Genomic DNA, 24,438 nt, shown 5'->3' with positions numbered 1-24,438 from the left:
TGTGTGTGTGTGTGTGTCTGTCTGTCTGTACTGGCCTTCAGGTCCAGTGGATTTCAAAACAAATACAGTGTGTGTTGAGCACAAACATGACTGAATCCATGTCACCTTGAGCTCCTGAACGCTTTACACCCTCCAGGGTCACATGACCACTAACAGCTTCCTCACACACACACACACACACACACACACACACACACACACACTAACCCAAACCCTAGACCTACCCATCACACATTTCTGTCCTCATAGATCACAAAAACAAACACACACACACACACACACACTCACACTCATGATTCCTACAGGAACTCTGAGCACTTCCTGTTTCCATCATTCACACATTTGCTGCTGATCAGGGGTGTTTTTCCCGAAAGCATCGTTATAACGAACATTGGCAGACAGCATCGCAGAGGTGTGTGTGTGTGTGTGTGTGTGAGTGACAGATCTCCACCTGCGGTTAGAAGCAGTTTCTGGATTTTATAACATGTGGACTCAATAAATCTATATCTTTTATATAGAATACACACACGTCATTTACATCGTTTAGTTTGTCGAGAGATTTAAAGTGTAGTTTTGAAGAGAGTGTGTGTGTGTGTGTGAACGAGCTCGAGTGCAAGAACGAGTCTATGAGTGAATCTGGAAATAAAGCAAAATAACTGAGAAAAATTTGAAATATTCCTCAGATGCTGTGTGTGTGATTTATATCAAAACATCCATCATTAATTAGATCTCAAACAGATTCATTAACAGTTATTACTCCACACCTGCGTGACGTCAGTAACCAGCGCGGCTGAACCACCAGTTTCTTCAGCGGTGCATATCATGATAGTGAAGCCGCGAGTTACGTCGTTGTCCGGGAAACACACCCCAGATCTATCGGATAATAATATGATGGGATGTCGGAGAACCTCGTCTCAGAAACATCTGTGTGCGGATCCGCGGAATCACAGACGCATTCATGGAGAGGAAGGATGTGTGTGTGTGTGTGTGTGTGTGATGAAGAGGCGAGAGTCTCCGTCCATAAAGCGCTCATTGTTGCGCTGTGTGTGAAGACGAGCTCATTTGCATATTGATGATGTCAGCTGAAGTCAGACAGAGAAACTTTGTTTCAACCGGAGAAGTTTCATGAGCCGAACTATGATGATCTATAATTAGACAACAGATTCTGCTTTTAAACATCTGACACTCACACACACACACACACACACACACACACATCATCAGAATCTCTCGAGTGTTTTCTGTGTGTCCGTGACTCATCAGCAGCAGCAAAGGCTCATGGGAACCTGCAGTCGTTCTTCCTCCAGCTGTGTTTTCATTGGTTTCTCTCGCTCCACTCCTCCATCTCTCCCTCTCTTCGGGTGGCGGGGGTAACCATGGTAACGCTGTTCTCTCTCTCTCTCTCTCTCTCTCTCTCTCTCTCTCTCTCTCAGGGAAAGGTTCACCTGGAGCTGCGTCTCAGTGAGGTCATCACAGACAGTGGAGTCGTCTGCCACAAGCTGGCAACACGGTGAGCCAATCACGAGCTCCACACAGACACCCGTCAGCCAATCAGAGCTCACGACTGCCAGCCCAGAGCCTTTTCACTGATATTAATGTACAGTCAGACCAAGCATTATAAGTTTTTTTTCTTACCTTGGCATTAAAACGCATTATATATTAACACTAGAGTTTTACTTTTATCACTGAATCTGACATCTTTCTCACTTCTGATCAACATAATCAATCTCTGCTTTTTGTAAAGTTATAGAAATGCTATCGTGGAATTGGGGCAAATGGGAATACAAAAAACATATATTAAAAATATAAAAACATATATTTGTTGTAGTTCATGTTCATCACTAAAGAAGTCAGAACTATGAAGAGAAACTGTGTGAAAAGGATCACAGATGTTTGCCATCCAACAACTAACGAGCCATGTTGACTAATTACCCCAGATCCCTTCCTTATCTGTAACTTGTACATGATTCGCTGTGTGTGAAGTTTAGATTTTCTCGTAGTTTCTAGTGCGTCAGTTTAATATTCTGAGTCACGAGACGTTTGGGGGCGGGACTATCTGACAGTCTGACCAATGACTGATGAGTGTTTGGAAACATGTTTGGAAAGCGTCGTTATTCTTGCTGTTCTTGTTTGATTGAGCAGAAATCACACACACACACACACACACACACACACACACACACACACACACACACACTTCACACACTTCAGTATTTGTATCGGTGATGCTTTAAATATGTTTTTTAAATCATCTGCCAAATGCATAAATATAACAGTCCTACCAGTTTCTGCACATTCACTGAAGTGTGTTTAGCATCACACTCAAGCTCTGCTGATCCATCAGTGTGTGTGTGTGTGTGTGTATGCATGTAAGAGAGAGTGTGTATGTGTGAGTGTGTATGTGTGAGAGAGCGTGTGTTTGTGAGTGTTGTGTGTGCTGTGTGTGTGTCTGTGTGTGCGTGCGTGTGTGCGTGCACTGCATGTTTGTGTGTATGCGTGTAAGAGAGATTGTATGTGAGTGAGTGTGTGTGTGTTAGAGAGAGTGTGTGTGTGTGTGTGTGTGTGTGTGTGTGTGTCTCAGCATCAGTGGCTACATGTCTGGACGGTTTCCCACACTGGTGCATTCTGGGTAATGAGCTTAGTGTCAGTGAGCCGCGCTCTCATTCACAGGATATTTATGCAGCTTCCATTTTAAGACACAGTGAGGATGACGTCTTCACACACACACACACACACACACACACACACACTGATTCACTGCCGCTGTGATTCTGCTGTGACAGACTTCCACATGGGAATATATCACACAGCAGTGAGTGAGTGAGTGAGTGAGTGAGTGAGTGAGTGAGTGAGTGAGTGAGTGAGTGAGTGAGTGAGTGAGTGAGTGAGTGAGTGAGTGTGTGTGTGAGTGAGTGAGTGAGTGAGTGAGTGTGTGTGTGTGTATGTTTGTTTGTGTGTGTGTGTGTTAGGGCTGGGCGATATGACGATATTATCGTATATCGACGATGTCTCCCAAGTATCGCGATGTCGATTATAACATTCGTTTCTAGACGATAATCGTCAATATAAAAAAATGACATAGCCTATATTTCACATAGCCCTATAGACATATTTATTCACATGCAATAATATGAATGAAATATTTCGTATAGTTAAGATTAGCATTAGGAATAGAAAATCGATTCTTCTTGATAGAATTCTTGATAGAAAGCGCAAGACGAAAGAACACTTCTGCACGCGCGATGTGTTCTGAGCTGCGCACTCGAACAACGAGCCGCCTCCCACATAGTGCACGGACACACACACAGAATTTTCTCTCACAATTATCCTTAGTTAATTTATAGAATCAAATAAACATCAGAAGAATAGTTGTTCCAACCACAGAAAGACGTCAGTAGCCTACACACCTTTTTTCAAGTTCAAATATCCCCGTAAACACAGTCGATATTGTCTTCGGTGGAGAAAGAAAAATACTCGCTGCACCATTAATGATGATCAAAAAACAAAGGAAAAAGAAAATAACTCACTGAACTTATGTAACTTTAACTAACATTTCGGTGCTGAATGCTCTAACGGCAACATGTCTGTGTAGCCGAGACCTTATGCGTTCCCGGTCATACATTATCCTTACTTTCGTAATTTTGTTAAACATTTTTTTCTGGATGTCTTAATCTTTAAATTATTTTTATTTTGTTTTTATACAATTTTGTTCTGCAGACGAAAAAAATTAACTATCCTGTTAATTTAGAAAAGCAGAGATATAGCCTACAAAACATGACCATTGTAATTCAAATTAAAATTGCGTTATATTGCAAACGGATGAAGAAATTTCGTTGATTTGAATCTCTCATGCACACGCATTCGGAGTTTATGTTGGGCAGCTCCGTTACAGGCTATTGGAAGCGTTATACTTTGCTTTAAATAAAAATAAATAACACAAGAAAATAATATCCATAACTTTTAATGACTTCTGTCTCTAAATAAATAAAGCTATCATTTTTATTTCGTAAACGGCGGTGACATTGGAACTCTATTAGACCAAAAAGGAGGAGGGGGAAAACCCTTTTTTCTCATGCAGAACGAAAAAAAATCGCTTTTAATTCCTAATTTTAGACAAATAATAAATATAGTATAGTTTAAATACAAGTTTAAAAACAGCACTACATAGCCTATTAGGAAATTAAACTGATCATCATTAAATCAGGCGATAGGTAGGCGTACCGCCAAAAAAGAAAGAAAGAGAAACATCGGACCTTATGAAAAACAAATAGGCAAGACACTTGCTATAACATCAACATGCATTCACCATTACAATCACCAGACTGTCTTCTGTTCAGTTCAGTTATATTTAATATTTCTCCTCGCGAAACGAAATCCGTTTCAAACACATGCGATAGAACAGTGTGGAAATGATTAGCAACACTAACATAACAGCAAAGCTAATGTTTTATGCTTGTTTAAGCTCAAACTAACCAAAGTAAAATCTTTAACGTTTCAATCATTCAATTAAACTAATTAAATCGCAGGCTATCACTAGATAAAGTGCAGCCAAACTCAACATGACTTTTTAACGGTGTATGTATGTCGGTAGCGTTGTCTCCAGCGGGGCGTGTTGGGGGCGGGGCTTGGGTAGACGATATTATCGGATATCGCGATATTTTTTAAGGCGATTATCGATAAAATATTTTTTACATATCGCCCAGCCCTAGTGTGTGTGTGTGTGTGTGTGTGTGTGTGTGTGTGTGAGTGTGAGCGCTGGACGTCATGGTGTGTATATTTATGACCGTTATATAAAGAGGTTTAACACCACACACACACACACACACACACACACACACACACACACACACACACACACACAGGAAGTGCCTGGAAGGATCCGATGGTATTAGAGATGCTGTAGATCCTGTTCATTCATCAGCATTAGACACACACACATACACACACACACACAGCTGAGCTTTTATTAATTTCCATATCTCAATATACACCCGCACTGCATGTTTGAGCATGATGTGATGTGAATCTGCTTTGAATCTGAATGTGTGTGAATGCGTCTGTCAGGAGGACGATGTCGTTCAGCGGATGATGTCACAACACAGCTCGGCTCTGATTGGCCGGTTATGACATCATATAGGATAGTAGCACAACAAAATAGCTGCAGTTTGTTTCGAGGCCGTTTGTGATGTGTTGACTTTTTTGTTTTTTTTATAATGTCAAAAAAAAATCATAGCTTGTAGATTCTGACCGATGTGTGAAACTTTGTATTATCTGCACTTATAAAGTCAGAATTGCAAGTTATAAAGTAAGAAGTGTGAGATATAAACATGTAGTTCTGAGGATAAAAGCTTACACTTATATGTGACATAAACAAAACAGAGTTTAAATCATTAATCGCAATTATTTGTATTGCAATATCCAGCTTCTGCTAAACTCTGGTTCTGCTCCTCAGGGTTCTGGAGTGCCAGGATCTGCCGATCGTGAACGGCCAGTGTGACCCGTACGCAGCCGTGTCGTTACTGGGACCCTCCAGGTGAGATCAAACCCCCCCACAGCTGCTTCTCATCACATTTACAAGTGACGAGTAAGACGGCGGGCGCGCTCAGCATTTAAAGGCTTAGCGTGTGACCTTAAAAAAATAAACACACGCTTGAGTTCACATCATGACCACATGCATCGCTTTAAAACGTGTCATATGTGACCGTGGACCACAAAACCAGTCACATGGGTCCATTTTGTTAAAGTGAGATTTATACATCATGAATACGCTGAATAAATAATCTCTCCACTGATGTGTGGTGTGTTAGGATAGGACAATATTTGGTCGAGACACAACTATTGAAAATCTGGAATCTGAGGAGCAAAAAAATCGAAACATTGAGAAAATCTCCTTTAAAGTTGTGCATTTATGTTCACGATTGTGCTGCATTCACTCACACAAATACATGTTTTATATATTTACGGCAGAACATTTACTAAATATCTTCATGAAACATGATCTTAATATCCTCATGATTTTTGGCATAAAAGAAAAATGTATAATTTGACCCATACAGTGTATAGTTGCTATTGCCACAGATATACCCGTGCGGCTCCAGACTGGGTTCGGGCTCCAGGGTCACATGTGTTAAATTGAAATCTCTGTTTTTTAGGCCTGGGCAAGAAAATAGATTTTTCGATTAATCGTTTTAAAAAATGTGGTCGATTTAAAATCGATTCTCAATTAGATTTTTCCCATATTTATTATTGATCTATCACCCGAAAGCCAGCATTATGACATAAACATATAATATCCTGATCCTGTTTGATCAAGTCATCAAATTTTCATCTTTTATCAAAATATAGAGTTGGGTTCTGCTTTAATGTGCCCAAGTGCACCTAAAATAATAAGAGTTTATATACAGGTATGTGGCTCTTAATAGGTTTTTATTAATTAACCACGTGTAAACTTATATTCACTGTTCTCTTTTATAAATATATGATTTGTATTAAATCTATATTCATTGAGTCAAATCGAAAATCGTATCGAGAATCGAATCGAATTGAGAGCTTGTGAATCGAAATCGAATCAAATTGTAACATCTGAATGGATACCCAGCGCTACAGTGTTTCTATCACACATCAGACTGAGTCCAAAGCCCCTTTCACACAGAGATCACAGAAAACACACGGAGAATGTGATCTGTGAGTGCGTTCACACTCATCCCGGTAAAGACACGTGACGTCAGGATGAGACGTGTAACGTGCGCGTCGAGAACATGTACACTAGCGCACCGCGTCCCGCTCCACAGAGCTAGCGAGCGCTCTCAGCTTCCGCGCGGATCGTGAGGAGCTGGTCTCGGCTTCGGTCCCGTTTGCAGACATTTTTCGTTCCTTCTTTGTTGATGACGAACACAAACTTCTAGAGTCGCGCGATGGCACGTGCGTCATCACTACGACACACACCTTACGGCATTGATCCTGGCTTCTGTTCACACAGGGCGCGTTCCGGGACTGATCCCGGCAATGTTACTAGTTCCCCAACCCGGGGTCAATCCCGGGACGTGTTTGCGTTCACACAGAAGCACTGGCAATTTCCCGGGATCAACGCGCTGTGTGAAGAAATGAAGAAACAAGATCTTCAGGCAATAAGAACAGAGATCACACCTGATAAAACACAAGCAAACTAGCATATTATCCAATAAGCAAAAAGAAAACATCACACAATTATTAACATAATTGTTGGGGACATTTAATATTTAATATTCCACAATATAATTGATCTCCTGCATTGACAGCATTATATGAGAACTGAGCTGAGCTGGACGTCACGGTTTCTCCAGAGCGGCTATATATATAAATGAACTAAATTAATAACTTTTTACAACAGAAATCTGTGCCATCTGTGACGCTATTCTCTTCTGGACACACACTCTGTTGCATTATTTCCCTGTTATCTCTGTAAAGCTGCTTTGAACAACTACCCGAATAATAAGTACCCAAAAAATATAAATGAATGAACTAATACTTTACACAGTCAAACCGTTTAAATGTTTCTGAAAGAGTCTCTTCTGCTCATTAAAAACACTCAATAATCAAAAACACTATAAAAACAGTGAAATATTATAACTATATAGTAATATACAGTAAAGTGTAATTTATTCCTGTGATCAAAGCTGAATGTTCAGCATCATTACTCCAGTCTTCAGTGTCACATGATCCTTCAGAAATCAGTGTAATATGATGATCTGATGCTCAAGACACATTTATGATTATTAAATTGTGATTCAATGACTGGTTTCAGCTCACGCCCCCTAAAATAGCTGCAAATCACAGTCATTGTGACACAGTGTAAAAGCAAAACATGAGTGTGTGTGTGTCTCTCCTCACAGGTCCGAGGCCAAGAAGACGAAAGTCAAGCGGAAAACCAACAATCCTCAGTTTGACGAGGTCTTCTTCTTCGAGGTATGAGCGCAATATATACAGTCCAACCAGCATTACCCAGACTCCCTCAGCATCTCTCACAGTATCACAGTTTATTCACTATAGTTTATAAAATGGTGATAAAGAACTCAGTTGATATTTGACAGGTTTTGTCCATCCTTCTGTTAGACTGTCTCACACACACACACACACACACACACACACACACACACACACACACACACACACACACACACACACACACACACAGAGGTTTTGTCCGTCCTTCTGACTGTCTCACACACACGCACACACACACACACACACACACACACACACACACACACACACACACACACACACACACACACACACAGGTTTTGTCCGTCCTTCTGTTAGACTGTCTCACACACACACACACACACACACACACACACTGTTAGACTGTCACACACACACACACACACACACACACTGTTAGACTGTCTCACACATGAATTATGTTGAATATCTGTCAGCTGGTAAATTTAACTACACAATTAGATAATACCAGTTTAGCTCAACCAGTGACCAAGCAATGCTTCATGTGTTCAGTGTGTGTGTGTAAAGAGCATTAGCAGTTACACACACACACTTCAGCAGAACATGACCAGCTCACAGTGTCCGGATCAGTTCTGCTCACACGTGTCACTGGTGTCTCTGTATGAAGAGTTATTGTGTATAATATCTCAGTTTACTGTATTCTGCTCTCCTCACTTACAGAAATGAACTATAGTGTCCTGATCACACTAGTGAACAACATCACAGATTATATCGTGTGTCTGAATAATTCTTGGTTTGACTGTGTGTCAGGAAAATTAAACGTGCACATAAAGATCCTGCATTTGTTAGTTTCAGTAAAAGCTCATTGACGTCAGTGATTACGTCTCGGATCAGATGAAAGTTTAATATGAATGCTAATTTCAGGTGTTTGTGCTCTAACCTCACACACACTGGTGGATTGTGGTTTCTCACGTTAACACGTCCCACACCCTCCACACACACACACACACACACACACACACACACACACACACACACAGCGTTCTCTTCTCTGCACATCATAATAATCTTCCACTGATGATCTTCAGTTCTTCAGCGCCGCTCGTGAGAGTTTAGCGTTTAGACGACAGCCGCTCGTGTTATCAGATGTGACAGCTGTTTTCTCTCTGTCCTCACACACACACACACACACACACACACACACACTCACATGAATGCGCCCCAGAGGACAAGATGAGTGTGATTGATTGTGAGACACACAATCCGCTCCATTTATCTCACAGCCCTCGCGGTCTTTCCCACACACGTCTACATCATCAACATTGTCCACACACACACACACACACACACACACACACACGTCTGCATCATCAACTTCGTCCAGACACGCACACACACACACACACACACACAAACGTCTGCATCATCATCATCGTCCACACACACACACACACACACACTCACGTCTGCATCATCATCATCGTCCACACACACACACACACGTCTGCATCATCAACATCGTCCACACACACACACACACACACACACACATACACACGTCTGCATCATCATCATCGTCCACACACACACACACACACACACACACACACTCACGTCTGCATCATCAACATCGTCCACACACACACACACACACACACACACACACACATACACACGTCTGCATCATCATCATCGTCCACACACACACACACACACACACACACACACACACACGTCTGCATCATCAACTTCGTCCAGACACGCACACACACACACACACACACACACAAACGTCTGCATCATCATCATCGTCCACACACACACACACACACACACACACACACACACACGTCTGCATCATCAACATCGTCCACACACACACACACACACACACACACGTCTGCATCATCAACATCGTCCACACACACACACACACACACACGTCTGCATCATCAACATCGTCCACACACACACACACACACACACACGTCTGCATCATCAACATCGTCCACACACACTCACACACACACACGTCTGCATCATCAACATCGTCCACACACACACACACACACACACACACACACACACGTCTGCATCATCAACATCGTCCAGACACACACACACACACACACACGTCTGCATCATCAACATCGTCCACACACACACACACACACACACACACACACACACGTCTGCATCATCAACATCGTCCACACACACACACACACACACACACACGTCTGCATCATCAACATCGTCCACACACACACACACACACACACACACGTCTGCATCATCAACATCGTCCACACACACACACACACACACACACGTCTGCATCATCAACATCGTCCACACACACTCGCACACACACACACGTCTGCATCATCAACATCGTCCACACACACACACACACACACACACACACGTCTGCATCATCAACATCGTCCAGACACACACACACACACACACACGTCTGCATCATCAACTTCGTCCAGACACGCACACACACACACACACACACACGTCTGCATCATCAACATCGTCCACACACACACACACTCACGTCTGCATCATCAACATCGTCCACACACACACACACACACACACACGTCTGCATCATCAACATCGTCCACACACACACACACACACACACACACACACTCACGTCTGCATCATCATCATCGTCCACACACACACACACACACACACACACACGTCTGCATCATCAACATCGTCCACACACACACACACACACACGTCTGCATCATCATCATCGTCCACACACACACACACACACACTCACGTCTGCATCATCAACATCGTCCACACACACACACACACACACGTCTGCATCATCAACTTCGTCCAGACACGCACACACACACACACACACACACACAAACGTCTGCATCATCATCATCGTCCACACACACACACGTCTGCATCATCAACATCGTCCACACACACACACACACGTCTGCATCATCAACATCGTCCACATACACACACACACACACACACTCACAGACACACACGTCTTCATCATCAACATCGTCCACATACACACACACACACACTCACAAACACGTCTGCATCATCATCATTGTCCACACACACACACACGTCTGCATCATCAACATCGTCCACACACACACACACACGTCTGCATCATCAACATCGTCCACACACACAGACACACACACACACACTCACAGACACACACGTCTTCATCATCAACATCGTCCACACACACACACACACACGTCTTCATCATCAACATCGTCCACACACACACACAGACACACACACACACACTCACAGACACACACGTCTTCATCATCGTTCACACTCACAAACACGTCTGCATCATCATCATCGTCCACACACACACACACACACACACACACTCACAGACAAACACGTCTGCATCATCAACATCGTCCACACACACACACACACACGTCTGCATCATCAACATCGTCCACACACACACACACACACGTCTGCATCATCAACATCGTCCACACACACACACACACACTCACAGACACACACGTCTGCATCATCATCGTACACACACACACACTCACAGACACACACGTCTGCATCATCATCATCATCGTACACACACACACACACACGTCTGCATCATCAACATCGTCCACACACACACACACTCACACACACACACGTCTGCATCATCATCATCATCATACACACACACACTCTCTCTCTCTCATCCACTCACAGCCCTCGGGCTCAGTGTGAAATATAATCCAATATCATTAAACACACATTATTTGCTCATGATCAGAGAGGAAATCTCTGGAAATCTCACAAAATATAATGTTCTCATTATTATTGTGTGTAGCCGATATGACACATTTTGCACTGAACTGTATTTTCCTTTTTTGAAGTGATTCCAATCATATTTCAAGCAGTTCATAACCATGATGATGATGAGCAGTCGCATCTGTAGAGTCTCGGCTGAAGGACATCATCCACTCTTTATCAGCTTTGATATACCGGACAAATGTTCTTATGAGCCGATTACGATAGCAGTGAAAGTTTACATGTATCGTCCGATACCGATGTGCTGGCCGATATATCGGGCGTCCAGTTTGTTGTGTTCCAGATGTTTATTCTCATCGTGTGTGTGTGTGTGTCATACGTGTCCTGTGTCATCATCACACAGGTGACCAAACCGCTGAGCTACACCAAACGACACTTTGACGTGGAAGAGGACGACGTGGACAAGCTGGCGCTCAAGTGAGTGTGTGTGTGAGTGTGTGTGTCTGTGTGTGTGTGATTCTCAGAAGCAGCCTGTGTTTACACTGAGCCAATGAGTGTGTTACTATATAAACTGCCCTCAGACAACCATGGTGCATCATGGTCTGTGTTTATGAGTCACACTTGTCGCATACTTTGAATACTTTTGAATATGGCCTTTCATGCAGTGTGTGTAATAAAGCTGTTTGTGAATGGTTCAATAAATGGAGTTGTTGTCTCCTGAAAGAAAGAAGTGATTCTGAAACGAGTCGTCATAATTCAGTCTCACTTCCTCCTGAACCGAACTAATTTGCATAATGCCAGCCTGTGGTCCTGATTGGCTGATCAGCGTCTCTTAGCTCCGCCCTCAAACACTGTAGTGTATCTGAGACTGGAAGAGTTCGGTTCGTGTTGTTCGTGTCGAGAAGACGCTGATACGGTGAAACCCACGCCATCGTCACTGTTCGTATCACTGTGATCAAGAGCTGAGATTCAGATATTATAATGAGCGTTTGCTTTCTGACCAATCACAGCAGAGCAGCTCTCAGAGAGGCGGGGCTTAGAGAGACTGAGTCCTGATGGAAGCGTGTCAGACACTGAGAGAAGAGCTGACGCTGCAGTGCAGATTATGAGGACATTACACTGATTATCAGCTTGGATGAGTGTGAACATGTTGTGGGAGACGCAAAAACAACATTAGGAACCTTTAAAATAGCATTATATGGCACTTTAACATTCAAAGTCATTTGATTCATCATGATCTTTGATGTGATGTTGAAATTTACATGTCTAACCAATAAAATTCACAGCAGTCGAATCTCTGTGGATGTTTGTGACTCGGGCGGATGAGAACATGTCGACGGGAGCGAGTCTGGATGAGTCTCGTCTCGTCCCCCGAGTGCTTGCTGATGATAGCAGTGATCTAGATTTGCACCATCTGATTTTCTTTTGTGATTTGAGTTGTTGTGTAACCTGTACATGGCCATTCTCACGCCAGCTGCTGATGGAGCGGCGAACAAAGGCCCATTCACATGATAACAATATAGTTAAAAAAAAACGTCCTAAAGGTACAGGAGTAACAATAACAGAGACACGATCTCGTTTCCAGCTGATGACAGCCAATCAGAATCTATTTGGAATATAATATGTCACAGTTTAATGTATTCTGCTCTCCTCACTTACAGAAATGAACTATAGTGTCCTGAACACACTAGTGAACAATATAAAAAATGATATGTGTACTTCACGAGCGCTCTGACTCTCTTCTCAGGGTGGATCTGTGGAACGCCAGCAATCTGAAGTTCGGAGACGAGTTTCTGGGAGAGGTACGGGTTCAGCTGAAGGTTCTGGGACAGTCGGGTGTTCATGACGCATGGTACGAGCCTCGTCACGCGTGTGTTCTGTGTCGCCCCAAACTGTAGTGTCAATGGGCAGTGAAATAAATGATTGTCCTTGTTGATGAGTAGAAGTGCGTACACTGGAGGCCATTGGTCCGTTCTGATGTAATGAGGGCCGTGAGATCTCTGCTAGTGATCAGGGAGATGAGACTTCTCTCTAACTTGGGCTCTTTTCACATTTGTGACTTTCACAGACCCCCTTATATTATATACATTAGTGCTGGGCGGTAGGACCAAAAATGCATATCACAGTATTTTTCTAAATTATACCGGTTTCACGATATATGAAGTTTTTTTTCCAAGCATGTCTGGGTGTTAACCACATTTTCTACTGATTGAGAGAGGAAATAGAGACAGAGCGTATTTACGCCACGCCCACACCACGGGGGAAAACAATCCACCCGCCTCCATTGACTCGAGAGGCTCCTCGTGGTCATTTCTTGCTTCTAACTAAAGACAGAGAAAAGCCTAAAAGCTGCTGTGTGACGAGGTGTCCAGCTAAGCTAAACAAGCTAAGAAACCCAGAAATAAGTGTTTATACGCCGCCGACCCCAAAAAACGAGTGTTTAAGGACTTAAAAGTGGACAGACAGAGACAGAGCGTAACGTGTCTCATTACTCTGAGAACTAGCGTACGCCCGCTGGAGGAGAACGTCATCAGCAACACAGGATCGCTTATCTTACAGAAATATAATATAAAACTGACATCTGGATATTTGACTCACCAGTGACCAAATGTTTAACTCACTGCTCACGCAACTGTGTTTCTAGTGCATACTGAGTGTCAGGATCCCACAATTTACGCTTTTAAGTCCTTAAACACTCGTTTTTTGGGGTCGACTGCTTATTAACACTTATTTCTGGGTTTCTTAGCTTGTTTGCTGGACACCTCGTCACACAGCAGACGCTGAGCAGTTGCTCATTATCATTTAAAGAGACATGCACCGGAACGGGTCGCTGTTTTTGAGGAGGTAAAGGGTGTTTTACACAACCATTGTGGAATTTTAACCAAAGTATGTTACTAACTTTACATGAACACCCTAAAGAATCATAACAACTTGTGGATAATGGGCATCCGACGACCCCTTTAAAGCGACATACACCGGTATTGCGGTATATTAAAATCATCACAAAATGAAACGCCAGTATGAACCGGTGTTCCGCCCAGCACTGTAAGACACTCGTGCTTTCAGGAGCTCACCCTCCGCTCTCTCTCAGGTACTTTCTGCAGCCCAGAGATAATGGGCACAAATCTGTGAAGGCTGATGAGCTGGGCTCGTTACGGCTCAACATCGTTTACACGGAGGACCACGTGTTCCTCACGGAGCATTATAACCCGCTCCGGGACCTGCTCCTGCAGTCCGCGCACGTCGAGGTCAGTGAGGTCACCGCAAAGGTGTGTCTCTCTTCCTCAGTCTTGTTTGCCAATACATGTGTCCTATACAATAGATCCATAATGCACTGTTATTGACTCTAATTTGTTCAATTCACGTTTATTTGTACAGCGCTTTTCACATCATTTCAAAGCAGCTTTACAGAAGTGCATGAGTCCACAGTACAGTTTACAGAGGAAACTGTCTAACTTATGTATTTCAGAAATGTACATATACAAAGTCACAGTTAGCTAAAAGTGTATGAATTTAAACAATGTAGTAATTTAATGCAGAAACAATGAGCTCATTGAAGTAATGAATACTTGTTTGTTAACAAATGATTATGATATTTAGAAAAAATAGCATTGGTGTGCGTTGATTCCTTGATAAATCACATGTTGTGCGCTCAGCCCGTGTCGGCGTCGGCGGCTCATATCTTGGGCGAGGCGTGTCGTGAGAAACAAGAGGCTGCCGTCCCGCTAGTTCGACTCTTCCTGCATTACGGCAAGATCGTGCCTTTCCTCAGTGCCATCGCACATGCAGAGATCAACCGCACGCAGTGAGTACACACACACACACACACACACACACCAGAGGTCTGCACAGGCTTTAAACTGAAGCCATCATTTAACCCGACCCGACCTTTACGGTTATATTTTATGCGTTTCTCACAGTAAACACCTTTTTTTTTTTGCAATATTCTGTATTTTATGATTGCTTGCAACGATAATTAAACACATGTGCTAACACCGTTTCCCCGCGGCACAGGCCGTCAGCACACAAGAGAATAAGAGATAAAGCACTTACTAACTACGATCCTGTGCTGTGGATGATCAGGAGAAACCGTCACAGATTCCTCTGGGACTCAAACGTTAAACTTCAAAACAAACTTCTCGCAGTTGCACAACAATTTACACAAATATATATAAATATCTCCTTCTCAGTGCGAGTTATGAAGGAAGAGAACAGCAGAGAGAGTTGATGGTGCAGCTCCTCCTCTGATTGGGTGTTGTGAATGAAATAGTGCGCGCGTACAAATCAGTTTTGTAAAATGAAATATGATAAAATAAAAATAATTCATATCATTTTACAAAACTGTTTTGCACATGGTGTGCTCCCGCGGGCTATATTTCAGTCACAACACACACTCAGAGGAGGAGCTGAAACTGCACACGTGCTTTCTCTCTCGCGTGCTCGTATTTACGGTCACAACACAGCTAGCATACGGCACGCTAACAATATACATGTAGCCTAGAGCGTTTTTCTTAGTTACAAACCCGAACCCGAGGCTATTCATTAAACATTAACCCGAAGCAGACCTCTAACACACACACACAGTCACACACACGTCTCCACCCCTTCCTCACCGTCCTCTCGTCTCCGCAGGGATCCCAACACCATATTCCGGGGAAACTCGCTCACGTCTAAATGCATCGATGAGACCATGAAGCTGGCGGGGATGCATTACCTGCGGGTCACGCTCAAGCCCATCATCGATGAGGTGAGTCTCAGTCTCCTGCTGCATAGCTAGGGTTGGGGATCGCAATATTCCAATTCTGCTATCAAAAACTTGAGGTCAGGAATCGGATACTTATTATAAACATTTTAATTCGATTCCTCTAATCGATTCCTTTGTGAGCATTTCAATATGACTTGTCAAGCGTGAGACGACTGTGTTCAGTGCTGCAGGCGTGTGTATCTACAGTATACTGAGGAGCTCTTAAAGCTACAATATGTAATTGTTTTCACCGCTAGGGGTCGCTAGCCTCTTACAATAACACAGGCATGGTTGATGACCAGTGATGCCGGTAACGCGTTACTCTAATCTGACCACTTTTTTCAGTAACGAGTAATCTAACGCGTTACTATTTCCAATCCAGTAATCAGATTAAAGTTACTTATCCAAGTCACTGTGCGTTACTATTTTTGCCATTTTCCTCAGTAAAAATTAGGGCTGTAATGCGATATGAAACCGAAACACCACAAAACTAGTTGAGGATAAATTCTTTAAAATCAGGCAATTCCAGCGTTATGGACGTGACATTTGCAGTAAAAAAAACTTTAAATATAATATAATGAAGTAGCGATAAATGATCAGAAAATGCATTTAATATACCAATATATTGAAACGTCTGTTTATATATCCATACTCCCTTAATAAAGAAGTCCAGACATTAGAAAAATATCAGTCTACACACATGCGTTTTATATTTAATATGAGAGAAATACACACTGCGCAAACCAAAAGTAATACTACCCACCGGATGAAGAAGGGTTGGCTCTCCAGAGAACATAAAATATCCATTTTTATTTTATTTTTCGTGTTCACATTTATGAGGAAAAAACAATGTTACGGACGCGACAGTTCTCCGTTGGACGTGACCGCTCCGAAAGCGACACTAAAATAGGCTACTGCTTTTTCACAGAGACCTCAAACCGAACGCACAAAGCATTTCTTTAAAGTGAATTTCGTTTTGTATTAATTTTATCTTAATTTTAATCAATGTTTCATCGACCAATTGCCTGGATTTAATAAATAAAGTAGGCTAAATATAGCAGACCATAGATAATCACGACACGGAGGCTATTTTTATATTGAAATGTCTACTTTTAAACAGAACAATTCGAAACGAAAACAGACTGCTCTCTGCTTATGTAATCCGTATGAAATGTGCATTTCTCTCTGGCGCGTTCACTACAGTGAAGATCGCAAATCAGCATCGTCAACTTCATCTTTGCAGCCGACACTGACAGAAAACACTTCTTTATTTATAAACAATTAAAATGTCTTCTTGCTATATTTGACATATTCATAATCATTAATTTTGCCGGTTCTTTGTGAGCTTGTAGGTGCTTTATTGGCAACGCCACCCTTATGTTACATGAACGCGTCACCTATCTAGCTACAAAAAAAAAAAAAAACTACATCAAATTTGAAGAAACATTTGGAGTCGGGTCAAGAAAGACTGTCATTATTTTATAAAATAAAAAAAACATGTATTTATGTTAAGTGAAGTCAAGAAAGACTGTCTTTATTTACAATTTTTTTATAAAAACATGTATTTTTTTCAGGAAATAGTTTTTAAGTTCAACTTAAAATGTTAGGAGATATATTGTTGAAGTTACTGTTAAAAATGCACTTCCAAAAAAGTGAGTGTTAGCAAAACCGGTTGTCATTTTTATGTTGAGGCGGTGGGGGTGTTGTCGGCTGCTGCTGAATGTAACTAATAAAGTAACTTGTAATCTAACTTAGTTACTTTTAAAATCAAGTAATCTGTAAAGTAACTAAGTTACTTTTTAAAGGAGTAATCAGTAATCTGATTACTTTTTCAAAGTAACTGTGGCAACACTGTTGATGACGCAGTGACAAGCTGAATGCTGGGACTTGCTGTCAAGCTGATGGATCTAATAATGTTAATGGATGAGTGAAAACATTCATTTTTTTAACATTATAGAGGTATGAAGCAGGGCGCGATTGCTAATAATAGACAGATATAACACGCGAGTCCCGCGGATATAAAGGAAAATGAATATTTAATTCTACCAAACTACCCGCAAGTGCTGAATTACTCACACAGGACAGTTTATTAGACGAATTAAATTTGTGTCACTTGGTCTAACGTTACACTATCACACTAAACTGCATTTGAGTGTGTTAAAGTTCTAATGTTATTCTATGTGTTAGTTCGTTTGCTATATGAAACTAGCAGTACGCTAGATCAACGTTAGAATAACATACAGATCATATTCTAACATGTCATCATGTTGAGCTATATAACATTGATTAGTTTTATGTACATTTGCTCACCTGTCTAATAAAGAATGTTCAAGAGCGGTGTCGCTGTCAAGTCGTGACTCGTGAAGCTCTGTCGAGTCGGTGTTAGCCGCGGACGCTAGCTCTCGGCATCTCGCCGATATTGATCCTCATTGTAGTTCTCCTTTTTGGTCCCAAAGTCTGCTTGCCATGGCCCATAATGTTTGAGCGAAATAAGAACAGCGTGTCGCTAAACGTTACGCACTACGCAGTTGTCCACGTTTGTCGCCATGGTTACGTCATGGCTACGGCTGTACGGGCGGAAACCGAGAATAGCGCGGATATTGCGTCAGTGACAGGCAACATTTTTTTCCGTGACGGTACATTATTTAAAATTGGAATTTCTCTGAAATAAAAAATATTTGGAGACTTTTGGGATATTGTAAGTACACAACTGCAGGAAATATATCACACTGTGCAAGTGACTTTTGGAAAAATTTTGTACAAAAATCTTACATATTGTAGCTTTAAAGTGACAGCACTAATATTCCTGCTGCCGTCTCTATAATAACACTAATCAATCAACAGAAGACAAGAGAGAATTCACTCGTTCTTGACTCAATAACTTTAGTAACTATATTTGTAATGTATATTTTATTAATAAAGTGCAGTGTTTTTTTACATTTGATTACAGTTTCTCTACCTGAAAATCTTAAAGCACTGTTTATTTCAATCGCATCTTTGTTCAGTTGTGTCTACACCCGCTGTGATTGCTAATTTTTTATTTGTTCTTTTTTAATTACTGAGTGTTAACTTGTCTTTAATAATGTTTTACATTTATATTAGTTAGGTTAGTTGTTTTCAATGGTATTATTAAACCACAGGCGAAGTGTTCTCTAGCCTGTTGATCTGTGTTCATGATATCCAGCTACAATTAAATGTTTTTGCAATAAGACTAAATGTGAATAATATTGTACTTTTTTTTTTTTTTTGCCTTATTGGAATCGATAAGCAGAATCGAAATAGGAATTGGAATTGTTAAAATTCATACGATCCTCGTCCCTAATTATAGCCGATGCTCGTCACGAGCGTTTCGTTCACTGTTGTTTGTGTGCAGATCTGCGCCGACCACAAACCGTGTGAGATCGACCCCGTCAAGCTGAAGGAGTCGGAGAACCTGGACACTAACAGGGTGAGTCTGTTGGCTTTTGCTTTGGTGAATAAACTCAGTCGAGTCTCCTCATCTATACAGCGCTTCAGCAATATAGAGTGTCACAGCAGCGTTACAGAGATCACAGGAGATTACAGGAACAGTGTTCAGCTTTACAGCAGATCTAGAATGAAGCTATTGTCCAGATAAAGTTAGTTCTGATTGATTCACTTCCGCTTTAAAGATCATTAGTTATTAACTTTAATGTGTTCAATTCTTGTTTTTTATGGAATATTGTCGTGTTTATTCTAAATATTATTGTGTTAAATTGAAGTTCCTGGTAATCTTGAATCAGAATAAGTTCCTCTTGCAGCATCTCTTCTCTGATGATGTGGGCGGGGCTATAACCTGTCACTCACATGAGTTCAGCCAATAGCAAACCACAACCATCCAATCAATTCCCCACAGACACACTCAAGCCCCGCCCACATGTGTTCTTGCTCCAGAAGCGCTTCACTCGATATACGTCACAATAGAGGAGAAAAATAGACTTCACTTTCATGAAGAAGTCGCTCCAAGAGGAAGAGGAACTTATTCTGATTCAAGATGCATATCAAGGAACATGAGTTTAACACGATAATGTGCATTGATGAATCCGCATATCTCATGCAGTAAAGCCCACGATTGCATTTGCACTTCACTTTAACCATGCAAGCTTCTACAGGAGAAACTCGAAATATTAGAATATCGTTTCAAGCCTTTATTTGTTATAATTTTGATGATTATATATCAATATTTGGGGTTTTCAGCCATAATCATCAACATTATAATAAATAAAGGCTTGAAATATCTCACTTTGCATGTAATGAGTCTATATATTATATTAGTTTCACCTTTTAAGTTGAATTACTGAAATAAATTTTTTTTTTTTTTGCACCATATTCTCATTTTTTCAGAATTGTTGAAGAGAGAATGGCGACTATCACGGCAATCTGTTATTTTCTAATAATCTTCTTGTGTGTTATTGTCTGGTCAGGAGAACCTCCGTCAGTACGTGGACCGGATCTTCAGCGCCATCACGAGCTCGGGCGTGAGCTGCCCGACGGTCATGTGTGACATCTTCTTCTCCCTGAGAGAGTCTGCGGCCTCACGCTTTCAAGGTGAGCGCTCACACACACGCTCTAAGAGCGCTTTGCTAACGTTCACATTAAGCTATGAAAACATTACTGGTGAAACTGGATTTTTTTTTTTTTTATGGTGCTAAAGTTCATTTATTTCAGTAATTCAACTTAAAAGGTGAAACTAATATATTATATAGACTCATTACATGCAAAGTGAGATATTTCAAGCCTTTATTTGCTTATGAAAACCCCAAATTCAAAATTTTAATATTGTAAAAAGGTTTTCATAAGCTGTACGCCATAATCATCAAAATTATAATAAATAAAGGCTTGAAATGTGAATAGATTTTTTTTTAGAGTCCTCCAGGTTTTGAAAATATATATTTTATATAAAATATGAATAATTACATGTTTAACAATGTAAATTTCCATAAATTCAAACTTCTATAACTATTTTTATGTTTAACTTTCTTAATTTATTTCACTTCTACAAAAATCTGCCAAATGTCTTCTTTATAATAAAATCTAGTCTTATATATCTATAACAAATGTCTTCTTAAAAACAATCTTACATCTATATTCCAAAGCATTTTTGAATTACAACGATTTAAGTTCGGAATGTGCATTTTCATGTCTATTTAAAAAAGGGGGTGGAGCTTAAGGGGTTAAAGGAGTTTAAAACCAGTGACTTGGAAGAAAAAGTCCCAGTTCTCGTTTGCATTCACACTGTTCATGTACACAAAAGTGGAGTCAGATCTCTTCGCTTCACTGTAGTTGTGTTACAGTCTCGGTCACTCGCTCACTTCATGATGTCGTTGTTCTCATCACAGATTTGAACACAGTCTCTTCTGCCTGCTTCATTTTGAACGTTACATTATGTGAACAGCTCTGTGAAAACAAAAGTGAAACCCGTGTTGCCCACCAGAGTCTGCAAGACGACACCAGAAGTCTTTCGTCTGTGGTTTTGAGAGTAGTTTAATGGTCTCTAAAGCGGCTGATAAGCATCTGAACACATTCGGATGTCAGTTTCTGAGGTTAGCAGTAATGACTCTTGTAACTCAGGGCTTTTCCAGATACACACACTTGGCCACTTGAGCGCGCGCACACGAGACAGCAAGTGCGCAGGACTGTCCCATGTCTAAAAAATCGGAGCGGTATTCGAGGCTAAGCGTATCCCATCATGCATTAGGTTCGGGAAATCGCGTGAGAGAAACTCATTTCGTGTAATTTGGTTGTAAAACAAATTATTAAAGTGTCTTTTTATTTAGTAACAAATGTATTGCTGGGTGTTAGTTCATGTTAGTTAATAATAATGTTAGCTAATGAACCTTATTGTAAAGTGTTCCCCATTATCAGTGTGTCCCATCGGGTGATCAAACGCTCCACACACACTTCTTCACACCAAGCCACACGCAGGAAATACGTCATGTATGTAGACTAGTGGTCAGTGCAAAGACCGCAAGTGTGTGTGTTTGGAAAGGCCCTCACACATCAGTGTTTCTCCAGAATACTTCTCGTGTTCTCCAGTTTATCCGGCAGTGTTACACCGCCACCTTCAGGCCACACGTCAACACCACACATCCATGTTCTCTCAAAGCAGGAACAAATGAACGTTTCATTCAAAGTTATCTGGTTTTATAATCTTCTCAAAACATAAACATTTTTTACCTGTGCATTATTCTGAAATGTATCTAACATTTTTTAAATGTTATGACGTGTTTCGGAAAGTTCATAGAACATTAAAAAGTAACGTTTCCATAATGTTTGAAGAATTGAATGTTCCCTTACATTCATATAACAGGGGATTTAAAAAAAAAAAATCTATATATTTTAAAAACTGTTTTTTGTTTTTTTTAATTTTGTTCCCTTCATTTTTTATTTTTTTTTAAACATTATGGATGTTTCAAACGTTCAGAGAACATTCAGAAATAACGTTTTCAGAACTTAATGGGAACGTTATCCAAACGTTCTCAGAACACATTATTTATTATCTGGAGCCGTGAGATTCATGATGATGATGATGATGTGTGTGTGTGTGTGTGTGTGTGTGTGTTCTCAGTCGACCCGGACGTCCGCTACACGGCGGTCAGTAGCTTCATCTTCCTCCGCTTCTTCGCTCCTGCGATCCTGTCCCCGAGCCTCTTCCACCTGCGACCTCATCACCCGGTGTGTGTACGACACACCCCACACACACTCCGTTCGGCTCTTCGTCCTCATCCCATGCTTGATTCTCATCCGCTTTGTCTCTTGTTGTCTGTGTGAAGGATCCCTGCACGTCTCGGACGCTGACGCTCATTTCCAAAACCATCCAGACTCTGGGAAGCCTGGCCAAGTCCAAGTCTGTGAGTGTGTTCACAACACTTCTTTCAAATTTACACATCCTGCAGTGCTACATCATCTACAGTGGAATATATGATTCATTATAGCATGAAAACATTGCAACTAATGATAAGGACTGTAAGAGAAACTGTCCTCTGTCTGGACCGTGATGACGTCACTTCCTGAAATGTTTATTTATATATATATATATATTTATTTATGTGTGTGTGTGTACAGTATATGTGTGCTTTCGGCATTTTCATTAGTTTGTGTTTTTTTCAATATTTCAAAAAATATATATTAAATTAAACAAATAAAATGTTCTTTCAGGTTTACTTTTAATAATTTTATATGTGCTTTTGCCATTTTTGTTCATTTTAGTTTTTTGAATATTTCTATATATGGTAGATTTAATTAATACATTTTTGTTTTAGTTTTAGTAATTTTGTGATGTGCTTTATTCGTTGTTGTTTTTATATATATATATATATATTTTTTAAATAAATGTTATACTACGTTTTAGTTTTAGTCATTTTAATATTTAAAACTTTTTTCACATTTTTTTCTTCATGGCTAACATTTTTTTTATGTTTTTTATGTTTTCCATCCAATATAATTTATTAACTAATTTCAGCTTCATTTCAATTAGCGCAAATATATATTTTTAACAAAATAACAACTCTGTAAAGATCATACTATTATTTTTAATAAAAAACAAGTAATGCCACAGCATAACAAGGCTTGTGTTGTATATACAGTGAAAGCATTTCAATAAAAAAAAAACATTTAGGTTGATTAAAAAATGTGAATGCTTTTTAACTCATTAATATGTAGTGATGGTGACGTAAACACTGATATTCTGATTAATAGGACGTTACTGGACTGTCATAATGTTCTCAAAGCGCGAGTTGGACGCTAAGTTTTAGTTGGACATAATTCATTTTTTAAATGTAACTTGTTTCAGAACTTTCAGAGAACATTTAAAAGTAACATTCCATAATGTTTGAAGAATGGAATTTGCCCTGAACGTTCATAACCAAGAAGAAACATTTTTAAAACATTCATAAATAATGTTTTGACTGAATGTGAACATTAAGCTCTTCTGTTCT

At 40.6% G+C, this 24,438-nt stretch overlaps 1 protein-coding gene across 4 annotated transcripts in view; it reads left to right on the top strand.

Annotated features, from left to right (window-relative positions):
• rasa3 (RAS p21 protein activator 3) overlaps nucleotides 1–24,438 on the top strand; it is a 54,008-nt gene that overhangs the window by 19,711 nt on the left and 9,859 nt on the right. For 2 of the 4 annotated variants that reach the window (XM_079615393.1, XM_079615394.1), the window contains exons 5-16: nucleotides 1,434–1,510; nucleotides 5,453–5,533; nucleotides 7,872–7,944; nucleotides 12,143–12,216; nucleotides 13,487–13,591; nucleotides 14,831–14,987; nucleotides 15,396–15,544; nucleotides 16,372–16,486; nucleotides 19,857–19,931; nucleotides 20,926–21,049; nucleotides 23,070–23,176; nucleotides 23,275–23,352. In XM_079615393.1, the coding sequence (XP_079471519.1) occupies nucleotides 1,434–1,510; nucleotides 5,453–5,533; nucleotides 7,872–7,944; nucleotides 12,143–12,216; nucleotides 13,487–13,591; nucleotides 14,831–14,987; nucleotides 15,396–15,544; nucleotides 16,372–16,486; nucleotides 19,857–19,931; nucleotides 20,926–21,049; nucleotides 23,070–23,176; nucleotides 23,275–23,352 (1,215 nt within the window). Of the gene's footprint in view, nucleotides 1–1,433; nucleotides 1,511–5,452; nucleotides 5,534–7,871; nucleotides 7,945–12,142; nucleotides 12,217–13,486; nucleotides 13,592–14,830; nucleotides 15,009–15,395; nucleotides 15,545–16,371; nucleotides 16,487–19,856; nucleotides 19,932–20,925; nucleotides 21,050–23,069; nucleotides 23,177–23,274; nucleotides 23,353–24,438 lie in introns of all 4 variants that reach the window. The other 2 variants (XM_079615392.1, XM_079615391.1) reach the window with 1 other exon arrangement.

The sequence above is a fragment of the Phoxinus phoxinus genome (assembly GCF_949152265.1).
Source record: "Phoxinus phoxinus genome assembly, chromosome: 6".
NCBI classification, from domain to species: Eukaryota; Metazoa; Chordata; class Actinopteri; order Cypriniformes; family Leuciscidae; genus Phoxinus; species Phoxinus phoxinus.
The sequence above is the reverse complement of the archived record's forward strand: the minus strand, read 5'-3'. Positions and strand labels throughout refer to the sequence as shown.